The following is a 21,076-nucleotide window of genomic DNA, read 5'->3' on the forward strand; positions in this document are numbered from 1 at the left end:
TGATGATGCCAAAGGCAAGACATGTGAGGATCTTTGGTCACATATTTAAAGTGATGTGACAAAAAGTACACTCTACTGCATTCTTAGATTTTTACAGCAAAACGTAACTGCTGTAGTGGACATAATACAAAAAAACTAGTGTCTGAAAACACCCTTGTCTGCCAAGTGTTCAGCATAATTGGTGTAGATGTGAAATATCTCCTTGAAAGTAGGCTTGGCAACATCTTTAGTGACTTTGGCACTGTAACATGTTCCATGTTAGAGTGCTTGCCACTTGGAAAGCAAAGCAATGGTGAAGAGCAATTCAGGAACTTTTATTTTACAATGTATGAGAAATGGCTTGCAATGATGCATAGAAATGTCCCTTCACCACCAATGGCATTTGAAGTCAATGAAACCTCACGGTGGTACTCTGTTCTAGATCCCTTCCGTAAAGGGGAATTTCCTCTGTAGTTTCAAAAGTGCTGCTTCATTTTTGATCGCTTCAATAACTCTGAGGTCATAAGCGTCTAGATCAGTGCACAAAATGCAGAACCTGCCAGAAAATTGCAATCTTCGAGTGGACCAGTATTGACATGGAAAGCTATGTCAGTGGCCAGAGTATACAAATTGTGTATTGGCGTTGCCCATCTCAAGTGCCAATGTTGAGAGAATCTTTTCGCAGAAATTTACACGAGAAGGAAAGAGCGAGCGCAAAGACTCACTGAAGAAGTATTGTATGGTGTACTAAATAAGTTTAATTTGCAAAAATCTATTTGGACCTCATATACACTATACTTACACTGTCTATATATCATGTGCTATCAGTGCAGAAAGCAAGCAATAATAAAAGCAAAACGTTCCATAAACACCAGAAAAACACTTTTTCTGTAGTTTTTAATGACGCGAAAATGTGTAACCACTGATAACCACAGTTTTTTTTTAAGTATTGAAATCACTTGAAAACACTGAAAAAACCCCACCAGAATTTACCAAAAATAGAAACTGAAAACAGGAAAGCCTAAGCATAGGCATTGTCTGAGGCAAGACAGTATTCCATTACATCTCTCAATAGTTGCACTTCCGTGTTTCCCCAGACCCTGAGCCATAATAATGGGGGTTCAACTTAATCAACCAAGGGGGTCAAACTGGTCTCTGAAAGGCGCATAAAAGCAGGAGTAGATTGGGGCCAACCAAAAATCTGCGCAGACTTAACTGCTGTAATGGCTCAGGATCTTTATATCCCCAAAGTCCTGCTCCATAAGTCGCCACAGAGATACATTTGCTCTTATAAATCACGATCATTTCTCTAATCAGTTTCTGGCTGAGTCTTCTGGCAAAATAAATGAAAGACTCCCCAACTCTTTGACTTTGGGCAGCCTTGGAATATTGGTAATTTTTCCAGGATGGATTTTGTTCGAAGGAGAAAATACGTAAAAGTCTTTAACCTTAAAGTTTCCATCCCTTCCAGATAAAATGGCCTAGTTTTCACATTTCAATGCTCATTGTAAATGATTATTGTACATTTGTTTTAAGGTACAGATCCCCCATATAACTATAAAATTAATCTAAAAGATGCTGCAATTTATTAGCTGTCCTTAACATTTTAACTGCATCGTCTGAACACAATAAAACTGGGAGAACTCTGGATTTGATTTTGGGCAGATCTTTCCCTAATTTGGTCAGGTGTGATTCTAAATCATTATTATGTATAAGGAACGAGAGTAGAGCCATCACACACCCTTGTCTTACTCCTAACTGTGACCGAATATTCTGGGAGAGTTCCCCATCTTTGCCATCACTGACCCTTATAATGGTATCCCAGTGCATTCTTTGTAATAGCCCTAATAAGCCCTGGTCAATTACCATCTAGGCATGCTATCCCTGTTCATCATACTGACGACAAAGGAGCGATCTATAAATGCAGGGTAAATGGAACCTCTCCTCACCTTAGCATATATACCAATAATCAACTGTAGGTTCAGGCCCTTCTCAACAGTGTCAACCCGTGGGCAGAAACCATACTGAACTCTTGATAGACATTGAATTTTCTGCAACCAGAGTTCCATTTTGGATGTAAGGATCCTTCCTAAATTCTTTAAAGAAAGTAAATCAAGCAATAGCAGGCCGGTGAGTTCCGGTATACCTTTTTGAAAATTGGCACAACTATGGCTTCACTCCAAGAAGGAATAAGATCCCCTTTTATTGATGCCTTGAAAACACTAGTTAAGATGTGGGCACCAAAGCAGTACATTTTCTTCAAGAAGATCCAATGGAGCACCTTCTGGACCAAGAGCCTTTCCCGCAGGGTTATGAGTAATTGCAATGATGACATCCTTTATTTCAATAGAATTGCTCAGGACATCGTACATCGCTGAGTTATGGGCTACTACTTCAATGATTCCTCTGACAATGGCTACATTGACAGGATTAAAGATGTTACTATAATAGTCAACCCACACTTCCGCTGATATAGCTGTGTCTAGTGTTGGTTTTTCCTAACCCGTAAAGAAAGGTTTGTAAACGACTCTCCAGAAGGCAGCACTGTCCCTCAAACTGGCAGCCTTTACCAATTTTTCCCAGGCAGTCAATCTGAGCTCAGATCTCTTGGCCTCCAGAATGACTTTATAGGGCTGCATTGCATTAAAAATTTCTTTCCTCAAGCGAGGAGTTTTAGATAGAGCTAATTTCAACTTTGTATGGGCGAAAGTGCATGATGGTTAAACCAATTTAAAGGGTGCAATAGTTTAGCAGCTCTACTACACCTCCACCCTTCAATGACTTCAGCACAAAGGGCACTGAAAGCATCAAAAATAGACCTTGGGGGGGGGGGTTTCTCTGTCAAAGTTAATACTGAAATAAAATGCAGATTCTCCTTGACCAGGTTAGTCATGACGGACCCCTTATTTCGCTTCTCCCATTTTATTCTTAGGCCCTTATTACGCAAGTTGGTTAGAGTGAAGTTCTCCCGACTCCCTGATTACCCCAGGTACAGATCATGGGCCAATACCAGTGGGTTGTGATCACTAATACAGGAAGTACTGATGTCATAACCCAATATGATTTCTTCTAGAGATGGGATAAAAAAGTAATTTTCACTTCCCTTATTGGCCCCGTATATGTGGGGAGCAGAATAGACCCATCTGCTCTGAATTCTTTGGCATAAACTGGTTCCTGGAGACCATGATCACATTCAAATATTCCCCAATTGGCCAGTGATGGATATGGAGGAAGTCCCCTATCCTTGTCTTTAGTTCCACAGGGTGAGGGTTCATTATTGCCACACAGCTTAATGTTAAAATTGCCTGCCCATGCTATAAGCATCTCCATGTTGTAGTTCTCCATAAAGGTTTCCAGAGCAGTCTCCATGCCCTCAATTACATCCATCACCCTTGGGTCAAATACATTGTTGTACAATTGATCAAGTCACGTCAAATGAGTATGGGATCTGTAATAAAACTATCTGAAAATTGGATGAAAGACTAATAATCCTAGATGAGATGCCTATAAGCCTCACAGAAATTAAAATAACAAGGCCCCCCTTTGCTCGCCCTGAGCTAGATGGGGAGGATGTGCTGCAGAAGGAATAGAAACCATCTACACCGAAATCGCCAAGGGACCTTGTTTCTGCAGTAATACTATATCTGCTTTACCTATTTCAGAGATCCAATCAGGATTTATTAGCTTATTATGGAGACCAGCAGTATTCCAAAACAGTAACCTTAGCCCCCGCCTTTCTGCCCCGAACATCTAGAGCTACTAATGTTAGGCACAGAGACCCCTGAGACCATACAAAGACTGTTCTCCAAGGGCCCCTCCTGCCTCTCAGGCACATGAACCCCCAACCCCATCATGCCCAGTTGAGATCCAGGCTTCATAATCCCTTCCGGGCTGTGAGGAAGTCAGTCCAGATCCTCTAAGGAGGCAAGTGGTTCATAAAAGTTCTGCACTTCAACATTAAATGCTTTACTCACATCCCCCAGCTGACAAGAGTTTTCTTACGCAGGTCTGGAAGTAAGCGCTTTTGACAGGAAAGAATATCCCAGTGGTAAAACCTGAATAGAACCTGGGTCTCAACACTGAGAATAGAAAAACTTTAGCAATGATTCAGTGACTTAAAGTTGATAATGAGGCAGTAACCAGGAACTTCCTTCTTGACAGGCCCAATCCGGGGCGTTCTTTTGATCATTAAAATCTCCCTAAAAAGTCAATGGGCCAGCTTGATTTGCCCCTTAACCAATGGGTTACTTTATTATTTAGCACAGAATAACTTTCTGTCATATGTGGGGCTACAACTGGAATGCTTTTTTGCACTAAAACATAAGGTGTGCACTCATGCAGGAGCTGAGGAAAAACGTTAGCTGGTCTACGCCCCGTAGGCTCAAAAGGCCCCTTAGATTGTGATTCAGGTTTTTTTCTGCCCTCTGGTCTACACTGAGGACTGATTTCCCTTCTCGCATAGTTGCTCCCAGCACCCCTCCTTGATCTTGCAGACATTTGCTTGACATACTGCAGCTTTCCGACACTTACAAAGAGTTAGGCAACAGAGAAATCATTAGAGCCGCAACTGGGGTTGCTGCGGGGCGGAAGGGCAGTGCAACTCAAGGGCTTGGTTCTTTTTTGCCAGATCTTTCTCGATATTCTGAAGGTGGACAAAAATCAGATTTAATAACTCTGTCATATAATCAGAATGCATTAGCACAGATCTTCCATTGGCTCAGAGGCCCCAGTCCCAACCTACCCGCTCGATTTGGTGCCTGGGCTTAACAATTGGGTTGGCAATTGAAATGAGGGGTTGGGTCACTGTCTCTATCATTTGCCCCCCGCTCTCTTTCTCTTCCCCGCTTGGCCTCTTGTTTTGATGCCACTGAAGTGCATTTGAAATTGGTATTGTGTCTCCTCCTGATACCCAACACGCTCTCCAACTGGGACACTAACTCCACTAGTGGCAATACCAGAGGTACCTGGCCTTACCTCCGACACTCACTGGACCAGACCCACATCAGCAGTAGGCTACTCAGGCAAAAACAGCATGTCAGAGGGCGAGGAGTGTCACTCCGACAACTTAATCTCTTTACTAATAAACCCCAATCCCCACTGAAATAATCCATCCAGAGAAGTTCCCTGTGCAGGTAAAGGAGGAATCACAGAAGATTTTCATTTCCCTATATTGTCACAATGATGGTAAAGGCAGACTTAGATAAATCCTTACATAGAGTAAAGGATACAACAGTACCTTGCAATTAATGTAAAGGGGGGTGACCCTGTCCAGCCTCTTCTGGCCACTGATGGGCGCACAGGGCTCCTGGCCTGATGTTGGTCCAATGTTCATCTGGGCACGTCCCAGGTCATGTCTCATGCTGCGGGAGGCCAGCAGGTGTGATAAGCGCCTCATGGCATGAAAAGAAACAGAAGCGGCCTCCCTGCCACAGGTATTACTGGGCCCTGTAGTCCGCTGCCCCCGAGGGATGGAAAGTCTGACATCGCTTCATTTGAGTCATCACCCCTGAGAAATACCGCTCTTAACTGAATTAGACTCAAAACTGCAAACCTCCAAACTGACTCCTAAAACAAAGGCCTTGAAAAAAGAAAATGCTGTGACACCAACCCAAAAAGCATCATTCATCTTTGGCTCATCTGACTACAGCTCATCAAGCCTCATGAGCAGAGGCACCATTCACAGGAACCCAATCTGTGAATATCTGCAATATATGGGAGTATCAGAGGCCCCATACCACATTCTGCATGGGGCTATCAATTTGTGTGACGCCACTGCTCATGCTTCACTGCTTCCACAAACCACAGCAGCCCTGGTTAAGATACACAACTAAGCCTGTGTGGTGAACTCTGCTCCGTTCGCGGAGTTGTTTGCACTCCGTGATTCACGGAGCTTGCGGTATTCCGAAAAACTCTGTGGAGTTTTTTCTCGCCTGCGCTCGCCAACGATAAGTTGGTGAGCACGAGCGAGGAAAATCCAACGCTAGACCACTTCCCTGTGAGATTTCTCAACACGGGTGGTTGTGGATGGTTGCTACTGCTGCGTTGAGAAACCTTACATTTGCGTTGAGGAAGCTGTCGCTCGATTCGAACTACAACTTGAGCGGCAGAAAGAAGCAGCGCCCTCTTGCACTATGCAAGATGCAGTTTGCCCTGATTTTACAGCAAAGGACAAACACCCAGCATCAAAGATTAGTGAGAGCGGCACAAGGTAACCTACCCCAGCGCTCGCGGAACTCCGCTTATCTTGGCAGAGGCTTTTGTCACTTCACAGTGTTCCGCGTTGCGGAACTCCACGAACGCCGCCCAAGCTTATATACAACCTCAGCAAGACCAATGCTTTTAAACCTCTAGGACTAGCTATACTGTGAATACCTTATTCTGCAACCAATACATTTATATGTCATAACCATGAACATGGTAGTATCACGACAGAAGACAAATAAAGTTTGTTAAAACTAATAGGATTACTAAAAAAAATAAACCCTCTGCTTATACCTTCAACTTCTTCAGCTTTAGATTCAGATGACCATAGGTTCGTGGAGAACTTGCATCCACCATTGGTTTAGCAGTCTGGACCTGCAAAGAGCAGAAAATAAAATGTTTTGCATTTTGAGAAAAATGCACTTTGCAAGTCATATTTCTGTAATATCCAACTTTTTCAGCAACTATTTCAAAACGGTCATCCATGTGCAGTTTGGCGCTGCAGGTTTAACATTCTTAACAGTTGCAGTGAATAACACCAATGACATGTTTTAGTCCTCATAGAAATAATATTGGTAAAGATGCGCTACCAGTGGCAAACCTACCATTGAAAAGGCTGATGAGTATTGGAATTCTAGGCATACTTTTACATATGAGAAACTTTAGGGGATGTAAAACTATAATTTTACTGGAAATCAGTCGTGTTTTTATACCCCAGCCTTCCATAATCTCTTCTTCACTCCTCCCAATAGAAATAATATTTGTTGCTTCTTGTATGACATTTTAGGGAAGGGAAGTGGATCTAGTGACATCAGCAAGATGTATACACCCAGAATTATCTTAAGACTTTGACTCCAATGCCTAAGAAAAATAAAAAAATGGATGCCCAATTATCACCCAAAATTCAACTGCATGAAAATAGAATTCCTGCCAAGCTCCCTGAAAAAAAACCTACCTGTCCAAATATGCTGCAACTCGTTCTCCTCTGGATTGTAAACTGGTTATTGTGGATAATGCTAAATCTTTGGGATTCATCCTTGACAACCAGCATTACCAACAAAGTAGAATCTCCGCTATGGTCAAGATCACGTGCTACCACCTCAGACTGCTCAGGAGTGTCAAGCATTTCATTTCTGATCAAGACCAAACGACAGTTGTTCAGGCACTCAATCTCTGCAGACTGTACTATGAGAATCCCCTTCTAGAAAGCATCGCAAAAGTCCATCTTTCCTCCCCTTAGAGCTATGCTACATGCAGCCGCTCGCTTTCTTTCTTGGTACAGGAAAGTTGACTACATCATTCCTGTCCTTTTCACTCTATAGTGGCTCACCATTGAAGCAAGAGCACAATTTAAGACTGCTTTCACTAACACAGACCTCCACACCTCCACATGCTGTTATTTGGATGAAAAACTGCAAATCTCTGGTAATCTACAGGGATCCGAAAAGCCTTCATCCTTGAACTTCAGTCAAAGAACAACAAAAGAACGGTACATCTGTATTGTCATAAAAAAAGGACTGTATAGGTACATTTTTCATTTTTTTATTTGTTTGTTGATTGGGAAGAGAGGCATGCAGTCAGTAGTTTGGAAAGCGTTCAAATCTTACCGGCTGCACAAGCAAGGATATAGTTGATGTAATTCATGATGTTTAAACTGCAACTGCAAAGCGGGCTAGAGAGGCGGCAGCTGAGGAGGCGCAGAGGGTAGCGACACCGTAGTAGTTGGCATCCGATTGTGAGGGGGTGGAGATAAGGGAGGGTGACCGTTTTGGAGCATTGTCGGGATAAGGAGAGCCCCACCCTGAAGAGGGGTGCAACCAAAAAGGTGTTGAAAAAGGAGCCATAGGGGAAAGGAGCCCCAAGAGCTTGAGACAGCCAAGGTACAGAAAGTGCACGGACACCGTAGGGTGAAAGGAAGGATCTCGGAAGACAGGGGGAAGCCATAGCAGAAATCTGTGCTACTGTGAATCATTTTAGGGGAGTGCCGATATGGGAAGGCAGGTGATGATACAATTAACAAGCGTACTTTCTTTACACGACCACACGCCAAGCACCGCCACCTTGTCGCTCTTTTCACCAACAAATAACAAACAAACAAAGGTTTCAGACCGCGGCCACTATAGTAAAAGCGGACCGTCGCCATTACCAATAAAAATATAAAAGCGGGCGGCGTGCTGCGTTGTAGGAAAGCACGTCGTAGGTGGAATAGGGGAAAATCATTAAAGAAAATAGTGCTCACAGACTGTAGCTAAAACAGACCTTGTAATGACACAAGTAAAAACTCCAGCCCACATGGGAGGTTACAAATACAGACAAGGCGGTACTAAGGAGGGACTACTAAGCCTATTGATGAATCAAAAGCAACGATTTCAAAAGGACAGGAGCCAATTGAAAAGAAGGTCGGAAAATGGGCGGAGCTTCAAGTCCATACCTGAATACAGCATGCCTCCCAGAGCAGCGCATGCACTGCCAAGACTCGACCTAAAGAGGAGCTTATAGTCTTGCTATTTCAAAGGCTCTTTGGTTGAGACTGAGAACTCTGCCTTTCATTACTCTAATTTCCATCGCACAGTTCCACTGATGGGGTATGGTGGTTTCAACCATGTATTATTTGGTCCTTAATCTTGCTTATTTTTACTGGTATTAATAGATCAGCTTTGGTGATTAATTTTATTTCCCCTGGGCCATGTTAATGCTACAGAAAACTCCAACCATAGCTCAGGAAACAGATTAATGAAAGACTAATTGATCTGAAGGCATCAAAACCAGTTCTGTGTTGCATCGACCATCCTCCTCCCTTAGTACACATACTATGTATAATTTCCAAATGATCTTCCATCACGCATAGCTATGGTATGCCACTAGAGTTCCAGAGTACTTGCCACAAGAAGAGGGAGTCAGGGAGGGCTCGATTCACACACTGCCTTTTGGAGTACATAAAGTAGTGCTCCAGTAGTACTTCTTTTCAACTCTAAATGCAATTCACAAACCTATGTGAGGAGATCTCCACCTCTGCCTCTCATATCTGTGCCTACATCTGCCTCAACACACACTGTGATCTCACCACACACTGGTATATGATTTTGTAATAAATTATGGAGGAACCATGAGGTGCCGTGGAAAAATGGTGAATAATTACTCCAAAATATATGGGGTTAAGGGAAAGTTAAGGAGGAGTTTAGGGGGGGTACAATGTAATGAAAACACCCACCCACAAAAGAGTAAAATCACTGCAATTCACAAAATGTACAAAATAACTGAACCCTGCCTTACAATTTTATATTGTCTGTAAATACGTTTTTAGTGCATATACATATAAATATACTAATTGGTTTTTAACGCTTATACTACTAAGTACAAAAAGTTGTTTTTGAAGAAAGTATGCTAAAGTGTTCTATGTGAGTTGCACAATGTTACAATTGACTCATTAATCTGTATCTGGATTATCACCTAAAGTTTAGCTATGGAGTAGTATTTGTATTTTTTCTGCAGTATAGGATCCAACTTCCATTAGCCTTATAGGAAGCCATCCCTATCTTGGATTTCCTTCAACTAAAAGACAGCAGGACAAATGGCGTGAGAGCAGTATTAACCATGCATCATGGGAGGTGGCTCTCTAGACATACAGGCCTGATGTGGGAGGTTTGTCACGAGCCTGACAACCTTCACAGAGGCTTTGTAACAAGTGGACCTAGAGGCATCAACACAGAAAAGAATTTCAGGTCACCATAGAAGCTACCCTGGCCTACTTCACCATGGAACACTTTGGTGAGGGATGGTTGTCTGAGTTAGCTATGGATGGACGTTTTGTGCATTACAGGGGCTGCACCACTGCAACAAGTTAAACAGAGCATTTTTGATACAATGAGTTAATGCCTGTGACCTACACTAGCAGGGTTCTACCCCAATATACCCCCAATTCCCATAGAAAGGGAATCTGTTGTGATGCTGCTGGATATTCTGTCAAGGCATCCAAGGTACCTCTACGGAGTAGAAGGATGAGAGGTTGGTGGAGAATATAAAGTCAATAATTCTAAGGGCTGAACCAAAAGCCATCAAACTGGAAGAAATATTTTGTGCCATGTGTATAGTTATCACAAATTTGCCATATTAGAAAAATTAATCTACATGTCATTGATAGTTATGCTGTGTGCCCTGGTGTCTTGTGTTAGCCAACTGGCTCATTAGCATTGGAGTGGGTCATCAAAACTAAAGTGAGAATGGTTTTGGGGTATGGACACAATGATAAAAGAGCAGAAGAATTTCTCATGTGTCAGGCCAAGGGTGAGAGAGAAGACGGATGATCATCCCAGCCACAGCCTGTGCAGGTAAGAGCAGTGGGGCTGGGTTGGAGGGGGGGAGGGTGCGGATTCGACCGACAACCATGAGGGAAAATTAAATAAATTATTAATTTTCCCTTGTCGTCGTCTGTCGAAATCCCCCCCCAACTCAGCCCCACCTTCCCACCGCTCTTACCTGCACGGGCCATGGCTGGACCATTCTCTCTGACAAATGCAACCCATTGTAACTATCAGTGCTGAGTTTTAGAGTATTCCTGATGGCCAACAGGTACTTGGCATAGTGGATATATTCTCTCTGCATCTTGAAGTGACCATCCCCACTTCGGCTGAAACAGTGATTATGAAACTCGAGAAAATAGTGTCTACCCATGCAATTCTTGAGGAGCTAAAGACTGAAATATGTCCTACACTGCACAGAAGGGAGCTACAAAAATACATCATTGCTAAGCATTAGACATTGTTGCACCATTTCCTCGTGGTTGCAAACGAATGGTAAAGCTGAAATGTTATGAGAACCATCAAAAATACAATGCAAATAGAATCATGCAAAAAGTAGCATGTGCTCATCTTTTGGTATCTCTAGGGGTATTGTTACATTCCTCATACATCACCAAGCTGCAGACTGGCAGCCCTGCATTCTGGCTCCCACCTCTGCCAGCAATGCTAGAGAAATGACGACAAGATCACCCAACAGCAGAACGCCTGCCCCTCGTACAGTCGAGTGGATGGCTGTGTGCTGGTAAATGATCAACATCCGAATGTAAAGTTCAGAATGAAGTGTGAGACCTTCCTATTCACTGGAACATATCTGGACACCATGGTGACAGCATCACAAGATGCTGTCAGAAAATATCTATGCTCGAAAAGTTCTTAATAAGGGACATGGCCAAACCAGAGAGAGCCGACCATCACGGAAGCCTTATGAGAACAACCTGGAGGAAGATGATATGGAAGACGGGCATGACCCACAAAATGACGTGGAGGAAATTGGTACAGTAACTTGCAATTGGAGGCTCGAAGGCCTCCAACAATTCATGTGTACACACTGCAGCTGAGGAGTGGGAAATGGGGAATCAAGGGGTTTGAAAATCCCCATACATACATACAAAGAGACTGTCAGAATGTTTGGCGTGTACATGAAATACTTTGGAGCTTTTTAGACCTTTTATTAGATCTGGCCAAGCAACAGTTTTAGCTGTTACAGCCTATCGTTCTCTAAAAAAACATAGGTAGCAATACGTAAATAATGAGTAGAATAAAGGATTTTGGGTCCAGCCTTCCTTTGCTATTGGTTACTTTAACTGTCAATTCAAAGTTGTATCAGCTCCCAGGACAATAATTAAAAAGCGAGAATGGGTCAACCCTCCTTAGTCATTGGCTTTCTTGGCCTCTTCAACTTTATTTCTGCTATGTTAACACCATAGCCATTAGATAATTCGCTGGTCAGTTAAGCTGAGTGGAGTCATTTTCCTGTGCGCATTAGATTCGTATTTAATTAGCTGGCAAAAATGTGTTCCTGCCTGTGCAACGTTGGGACTATTTGTTATTAGTTTTTGTAAAACTTATATTTTGTGTCCAACTTGTCTCCAAATGTTTTTGCCAAGCACTTCTAAATGGATAGCTTTCGCTTATTTATTTACACCATGTTTTCTTTGGGTAAAACATGCTTTGTAAATTCTCTGCACTTCCCTGACCTTGGCTTGCTCTGTTGGCTGCTGGATGTTTTGATCTGTCTATCTGCCTGTCTTATTCTTTCTCTGTCAGTCTTTCTCTTTATGTCTCTCTATGTATCTATCTGTGCCTACCTGTCTCTGTCTCCATCCGCCTCTATTTAACCGTCTCTATTACTATGTATTTCTATGTGTCTTTCTGACTTTATCAATCTAACGATTTCGATCTATGAACCTGTCTCTATCTAACTGTAACTCCCTGTCTTACTTATGTCTATCTGCCTTACCTTTCTGTCTTCGTCTTTCTCTCTCTGTTCTGTTTTATGGCTCTGTTTCATCTGCCAACCTATTTGTCTCATTTTTCTCACCTGTCGTTTTAAACTTTCACCTTCTACAACGCAATTCTGTGTTTCAAAAACTAATTTAAAATAGCTAATTGACACATTTTTGCCTCTTGCACAAATTCAATTTTGAAAAGCTACCAGTGGGTTAAACATGTTTGTGTTTTACTATACATTAGCAACAAATTTAAAATAACAAATCTATGTTTTACTCTTTCATACATATAAAAACATCTTACAAAAATAAAACTATCTACCGCTACTTCCTTCTTTACTATTTCAACATTTAAAATTAAATATACTAAAAAAATATACAAACATTTTTACAAATTCAAACTACTAAATGCACTGTCAAGTTCGTACCTACTGTCTTTGCCAATGCTTTTTTGGATATTGTAACCTTGTTGATGTTTCTCTGATTTCGGAGAGATGTTATGTTCTGAGGGCACATCTTGTAATGTGTTCTTTACATGGGATTTTGTTCGCTACACATCACATGCCACAAATCCCTGGCAGTGCATGCTCAAAGGATGCTACAACACTGGTGAGAACACGCCGCACTAAGAACAGGGTTGTATATGTCCTTTGTTTCAGTGCTGCTTCAGCCCCCTCACATTCTTCTCTGAATTAGGAGACTCCACACCCTGCATCATGTAACACATATCCTAGTTAATACTTCATGCATTTCAAAGCATTTCATGGAAAATAACCACAATATCTCCACAACTCATTAAGTGTTCCTGGCAAATCAACAGACCTGAAAAGAAAATTCTCTTTCAAGTTAAAGTCAAAAGATTTCCAGCACCAGCAAGCTGCTAACCAGAAGTGGTACCAATCATTTGGAACTCACTGCCAGAGGACATCTGATGTACCAAGATCTTGCTTCTTTTCCAACAGAAACTCAAAACACATCTCTTTCATCCACATCTGTACACTCAGTTTGACATGCATTTACATTACTGTCTTTTCTATCTATATTCAATTGACCTAATGTTCCCATTCACTGCACATTACCTTCATGACCTTTAGGATTTTTCCCTTGCTATCTGCTGGACCTGGCCCTTTTTCAGGGTTATCCCCAAACGTTTTGCCTTCTTCCTCCCTCCTATTTCTTCTGACCTGTTTTTGCTGGCTTTAGGACTCTGGGCACTTCACCACTCCTAACCAGTGCTAAAGTGCATATGCTTTATATCTAATTTGTATTGGCGATAGGTTTATCCTTGATTTTCATATTTTATTTACTAGCAAGTCCCTAGTAAAGTGTACCAGAGGTGCCCAGGGCCTGTAAATCAAATCCTACTAGTGGGCCTGCAGCACTGATTGTGCCACCCACCTGAGTAGCCTTGCAAACATTCTCAGTGTCTGTAAATGCCGTTTTAAACTGCCATTTTGACCTGGCAAGTGCATCCACTTGCCAGGCCCAAACCATCACTTTTATTACATGTAAGGCACCCTTAAGGTAGGCCCAAGGCAACCCTATGGACAGGATGCAGTGTGTTTAAAAGGTAGGACGTGCTGGTGTGCTTTACATGTCCTAATAGTGAAATACTGCTAATTTCGTTTTTCAGTATTGCAAGGACTATCTCTCCCATAGGCAGTGCTTTAAATGGGCCGTTACTCACAGGTACTAAGTACCGGCACTTCTTATTTTTACCACTCTGAGTACCGGCACTTCTCTGCTGCCAAGGAGGGTACCGGTATTCATAAAGGGTAGGCGCCTTGGCTGTTGGTGCAGGTGACCTGTCTGACAGCCAAGGCACTTCTGTAGCAGTGACTGGTGAGCGGAGCCCCCACTGAACTATTCAGCGTGGGCTCATTTGCATAACGTCCGGTGTTCACCATCCTGCTGTGTTGCAAACACAGGATTGAGGCAGCCAGGTGACGGCGCAATTAAGAAATCCAAAGAAGGTAACGAGGTTAAAATGGCTTTAAACTTTCCTGATTCTTTTGCTGGAGTGTCTGCTTATGTTTGTCTGTGGGCGGTTTTGTGTGAGGAAAAAAGTGTGAGGAAGGGGGGAGATTCGAGAGTCTTGGGAGGTATAATAAAGGACGAGTGTGTGTGTGTGTGTGTGTTTGTGGGTGGGCATGTGTGTGAGAATATACAGTATTGTGCCAAGCAACACCAAATAACAGTATGGAAACTTATAAAACAAGGAAATGTTAAAATACCACCGCGTTTGGCTTTCGTTAGGAGTTCACTTATTTTGTTTATACAAATGCATTTCTCGTGTATTTTGGTATGTGCTGCAACTAGTACTGAAGTCAATGAGTAACAGTATGTATTGCTCTTAGTCCCGCCCTTGCCCCGTCCACTCGCCCCATTTAAATGAGTACCTGCACAGTTGTTTTCCCATTTAAAGCACTGCCCATAGGGTAACATGGGGATTGCCTTTAAATATCTTTAAAGTGTAATTTCCATTTAGGAGCAGATAGAGATTTGGAGTTTGGGGTTGCTGAACTCACAATTTAGAAATACATTTTTTAGTGAAGTTAGTTTTCAAATTGCGTTTTTGAAAATGGCACTTTTAGAAAGTGTTTTTTTTCTTGCTTAACCATTCTGTGCTTATGCCTGCCTGTAGCATGCACGTCTGGTTTGGCTTACAGTTGGGATCTTTTATATTCACCTTAGGCAGTCACACAAAGGGAGCTGAGATGTGTCTTGCATATCCTGATGGCCCATCACCAGGCCGATAGGCCTTCCTGTGCTAGAGTGGCGGGAGGAGTTGCCACAGACACCGGAATGGAATAGGGCTGTGCCTGTCATCACACAAATCTGCCTCCACCCTCCTGTAGTGTGTCTGGAACAAGGTTAGGGAAAGGCAGGGTCTTGTGCACTACAAAGACTTTCCTTTGAAGTTTACCTACTTCAAAGGCAGAAAGGGGTATACATATTGGACCTCTGACACCACAAAATCAGAACACTTCTGGACTGATAACATTCTGCCAGGAAGAAGAGCTGAATGCTGTAGGAGGGACTGCCACTCTGCCCGTTACTTTGTTGTGCGGTCCTGCTTCTTGCTGCTTCTATCCTGGGAGTGAAATGACTGGACTTTGCTTTCCACATCCTGCTTCCAAGGTTCTCCATGGGCTTGTGCGTGTTTACCTCCTGTTAAGAAGTCTCAGGGCCATCCAAGACTTCACCTACCAGTGCCTGGGCTCTTCTGTTGACAGTCCTGACTTGTCAAGTGGTGCCAAATCCAGTTCCTGGGCCCTTGAAAGTGTAATCTGGTAATCTTTAAGAGAAAATCCACACATCGACTCCCAGCACGTTTTCTCGACGCATCTCTGCAAAAGATCTACAGATCGCCGCTGCCTACCACAGCTTTCACCGAAGGCCCCGGCTTGCCGTTGCAGCGCATCAGAAAAAATGGCGAGTAGGAGTCCCAAGCACCGTGTCTCCGACTTCTGTGACACTCACTCCGACGCAGCACCTGCTTCACGGCTGCCGCACCGATGCAGCACGTCTGTTTTTCGAAGCATTGTCCCTCAACACCTACTCTTCATCGACACCACGCCAGAGTAAGGAACTGAGGCCACATATCCAGAATTCTACACATCACCTCCCCTGGTGAGTAAGGAATCGATGCATCACTTTGTTGTTCGGTTGCCTCACCTCCTCTGCGCCTTGCACCGCCTATGATTTTTGACACATCTATGTACGTTGTGCTAAAACAAATGCATCCATTGATTTCTATGGACTAAACTTGCTTAATCTTTTAAAAGTGATATTTTGACATGTATATATTTATTTTTGTTGTTTGGGTCTTCCTTTATTCAGATAAATATTGGCTATTTCTCTAAACTGGTGTGGACTCCTTTTGTAGTGTTTTCACTGTGTTACTGTGGGCATGTGTACAAATTCTTTACACATTGCCTCTGAGATAAGCCTTACTGCTCATGCCAAGCTACCAAGGGGGTAAGCAGGGGTTATCTTAGCTGTGTGACTCCCTGACCATGACCAAAGTGAGGGTCCCTACTTGGACAGGGTGCAAACCACTGCCAACTAGAGACCCCTTTTAAAATACTATCCTTCTTATTACTTCTCTTACATCTACTCCAGGTCCTCCATCTTTTTATACTATCTCCCTCTCTCACCATTGCCATGCTCCTTCTCCCAAATGAATATTAACCTCCGCTTCCCTATATCTTCTGCAGCAACGACTCCACTAGAAGGCACAGAGATACTCACTCTGGCTGGCGGGGGTCTCTAAATTTGGAAGGAAGTTCTCTACCAGTCTGATAGAGGCTATAACTTCTGATGACCTTGCTGACCGGCCGGCTACCCACGAGATTCTAAATGATTGTCTAAGTAGTACAATTTTTTAAAAAATCAGTGTGTACAGCATTTAGCTCTTAGTTAATCTTTCCTATCAGTTTTAGTGCAATGTTCGTGGGCAAAAAAAGACAGCGTTTTTATTAGGTAGTTTCTCAATCGAAGAATATATGTTTTGCTATGTCATGTGTTATAAGTTATATGTTATTTGATATGGTAATTTGACTAATAAGGCTCAAACTCTAGCCCAAAAGGGCATCCTGGTTCTGAGCCAATTAGGATGAACAGCAACACAAGATACCAAACTGATCTAATAGAAAAAAAATATTTTTTATAAATTTCCTAAAGGCAGATGCAGGGGAGTAGATTTCAAAGAATGAAGAAAAACATGTATATGTGCATGCAACCAAATGATAATGTCAAAACTTTTCCAGTGTGGAAGATGAAAGACTGTAGGAGTTTTTTCTTGAACTGGTATGAGTATTGAAACTTGTTTTAATTAGATCTCATAAGTCCTTGGTAAGGAATGCAGTGATAATTTTCAGAACTTTGGAAAGATGAACCCGTCATCTCTTTATCTGTGACTATGACCTGGCGTGAACAAAAACCTCTTGTGTAAACCGTTCTCAGGGTGGTCCTAGGCTAGCTGCCAGTAACTGCCACCCTAAACAAACCATGCAGATGGTGCCATCAATTTTCGTTTTCATTTAAAACAAATTTACATTTAATTTCTTCCTTTAAATTTATGACTTAAGTTGGTGGCATCAGGAACCATCTAGTTCCCCTATATGTTTGGCCCACCACTGCTCACCAGAATGCAATGTAAATGGAAAAAAAATCATAAGGGAAAATACATTGACTCATTTTGACATCACAACAATTAATTAATCAAAAAAGCAATAGCTTAAAATAAGTTCTAATTCCGAAAAAGGGCAGGGAAAGCAGAAATGACAATATGTACCCTCTAATTCTCCCTCCTGTAGAGACACTCCCGAGATGTGGAGCAGGTCATGTACACTGGCAGATTCCCTGAGTTCTAAGAACCCTGGTTGCGGGTTCGTACTCATGCTGGTATTTTTACTGTTTATATAAAATGCTAATTTTGTGTGTGGGGGGACATCCCTTAGGGGGATTGGCAACTTTTGTTTCAGTAACACATACTATTGATGTGGGATTTCTTACTTCGAAGTGTAAATGGATATTAGCCTGTTGCATTAAAGGTGAATCAATGGGGGAATAGTGAGATTGTGTCTTCTTATGAACATCTACACCCAGCCAAATAATGTACCATTGGATGGTGGTCTTTTTGACTTTGACGAAGACCTAAGTATATTTAGGGTGAAATATCCATGCCCAGTGATTATAATAACTGGGGTTTTAATTTAAAAATGTCCCCAGGTTTATGAATGAACAGATGATCTTTGGATTCCGGATGTCATAGTATTTTATCTTAAACCCTCTCAAAGGGCTAAAAAACCAACAGCCCTCCTGGTGCAGCGTAATTTGATTAATGATGGCCAATATATTAGGGGTCGTCCGGCCAAGCCTATGTTTAGTCGTAAGATTGCAGTGATTAACTTTATTAAATGTTCTCTGCTAACAAGGAAGAGATATTGACATGGACCAATGAATCACTGATGTTTTGATATATTATTTTGATTATTAAGAAATAGTCGTTGTTCTTGTATATGACACTTTTAACCTTTTTTCTCTTTTATTGAATTATTTTGTATACTAATGTATTGTGATTGATATGTACTTTTATGGCTGCTATTACAGCTGAATAAAGTTGCTGATGATGATTTAGATGGCTATACATTTGTATGAGTGGAACATTTCTGGCTATATATGGACTTTTAGATTAGCTATTTTAAACTAAGCGACCTCTTTGCAATGCAAGTAGTCTTAAGGGATCAGACTCCTAACCTTAATATCCAGTCTCTTCTTGTTGTTACTTATAATCCTCTGGACATTTGAAATTGTATCTCTGAAGAAAATAATATTACATCTCTTGAAAATAGAGCATAGAAATGTTCAACCTATAATATGACAAACAATCCCTTAATTTGCTATAGTAACTTGACATCAAAAGCGTTGGCTTCTCTAAGATTTTTTTTAAAGGGTTTGAGTGACAATTATTACTAACCCAGGAATACAATAGGCTTAATTATGATTTTTACATGTTAATGAAGTTGGCCAATTGAAAGTGATATATATTATAGCAAATAATCCACAGCTCCCTAATTAGCTTAAAAAGGCAAAAAATTATTATCATAGATTGAATATACAGAGAGAAAAGTAATTTCCATTAAAAAACAGCTGAGATGAGATGCTTATAGCAACTAACCAATGTAATTCTAAACTCTTTGGGCAACTAGTACATAATGAAATAAAAACTTGCTCCTAGTGCTTTAGAATATTCAGACCCAGAGGAAAAATAAGTTTTTGGAGGGGCTGAATGGGTTAGATGCTTGTCTTAAATTTACATGAACAAAAAGTAATGATCAAGCAGTCTATCTTGACCTGGGTATCTCAGTGATGGATAACAAACTTTGTACGGTGGTACATCAGAAGACTACGGACAGGAGTTTGTTACGGCATTATCAGTCATTCCACCGAGAGCTTTACGGGACAATTTGCCTGTAGGGCAGTTTTTAAGATATCGGAGAAATTGTTCCACCGTAAATGCATTTACGCAGCAACCTGAAGACCTTGCAGATAAAGTGATACAAAGGGCATACGCCCAAAAGGGTAGTCAATAGAGCACGTAAAAGAGCCCGCAACACACCTCGCGATCTCCTTTTGGAAAGAAATGTGAAACAATTTGACGATTGCTTGCCAGTCGTCCTGACTTTGGACCCGCTAGCTTAAAAAATGTGGCAGGTGATGAGGAAACATTGGCCATTGCAGTCCACTGCCAAAGTTAAAATGCCACAGCCCAGGTTTGCATTTAAACGTGCATGCAATTTGAAAGATAAATTGGTGCACATGCGGCCTTTGCAAAAATTCAGAAATACATCTATGTCGTCTGGACACTACCCTTGTGGTATTTGTTCTGTATGTGAATTGACTGAGAAGACCAGTAGTGTGCAATTGAGGAGTGGAAAGATTTGGCATCTAAACAAGTTTACCAACTGTAATATGGTGAATGTGATATACAGACTCACATGTCAGTGCGGGCTTCATTACATTGGTTTAACCTCCCGCAAGATTACGGTCCGCATTCAGGAACATTTGAGTACCATTAAAGCACGGAAACTGACTACGCGGTTGGTGCAGCATTTCTGTGAACAAAAACACGACTATAGAGCACCAAAGTGGGTTGTGTTGGAAAGAGTAATAGCCGCCCATGACTGTTTGGACAAGACATTAGCCGTAAAAGAGCACGTTGGATTTCTTCCGAAAAAGCAGACCAACTTGGTTTGAATGACTCAATTGAATGGAATAAAGTCAGTAGATAGAGATGGTGAACTGTTATTGCTATCTGACGTCTCAGTGATGGTTGTTGACTGAATGGTTGTCCATTGGATTTATGGATATGTCTGTTGTAAACATGGCTACTAATTTTCTTGCGTTTGAACAATGTACAAAATACCTGCACAATGATTTGTAGAATTCTGTTTTAACATTTGTTATAATCATTGATGTAATATAGATTTTTTTTAAACTTATAATAAAAGAACTATTTACTTTTTGACTGCTATACATGACTGCATATGGAAAAGAAAACAGTAATGTTTGGAACATCTATAATTAAGGCTGTATATTCTAAGATGGCCCCCGCAGTGGAAAAAGTATCCTGTGAGGCTCAACAGAATGGTGACGTGGGTTATGTGACGCGACTTTCACCTGGCAGGGCATTATAAATCTCCCGGCTTCTTTTTCACTCATACGCCGGAATGAGACAATGCTCGCAAGACGCATGGACGTGGTAAGAGTAAGGACGGGGGGTCTTGTTAGCGAGTTGGGGCAACAGCCCGATTGCTGCCTGAGCAGCCCACGCTTGTTTTCAAATGAAACGCTGAGTATGTTTTAGATTTGCGAACGTTACAATATATGACAGCTATGCGGATATTTCGAAATCGTCCCCCCATGTTGAGAGTTCTGCATTTGATTTGGGTTAAAGCAAAATGAGTCCCTGACTGTTGAGATTAATGCAATCCAGACAGGGATAGTTGAAGCGTATATATGTCTATAGGTTGTAGGTACAAGTGGCTTGATCTGATAGTGAGTAGCAGAACATATGAAGTGTGTCCTAAAATACTCAGTAGAGGACAGGTTTGCGCTACAGGATTAGCCTAGCTGCAGAGA

At 41.8% G+C, this 21,076-nt stretch overlaps 1 protein-coding gene across 1 annotated transcript in view; it reads right to left on the reverse strand.

Moving 5' to 3' along the window:
* Window positions 1-21,076, reverse strand: part of CFAP97D2 (CFAP97 domain containing 2) — a 123,312-nt gene that overhangs the window by 46,102 nt on the left and 56,134 nt on the right. The window contains exon 2 of the mRNA XM_085622530.1: window positions 6,475-6,555. Coding sequence (XP_085478656.1) covers window positions 6,475-6,555 — 81 coding nt within the window. The remainder of the gene's footprint in view (window positions 1-6,474; window positions 6,556-21,076) is intronic.

Source organism: Triturus cristatus, chromosome 8 (assembly GCF_964204655.1).
Source record: "Triturus cristatus chromosome 8, aTriCri1.1, whole genome shotgun sequence".
Lineage (NCBI taxonomy): Eukaryota > Metazoa > Chordata > Amphibia > Caudata > Salamandridae > Triturus > Triturus cristatus.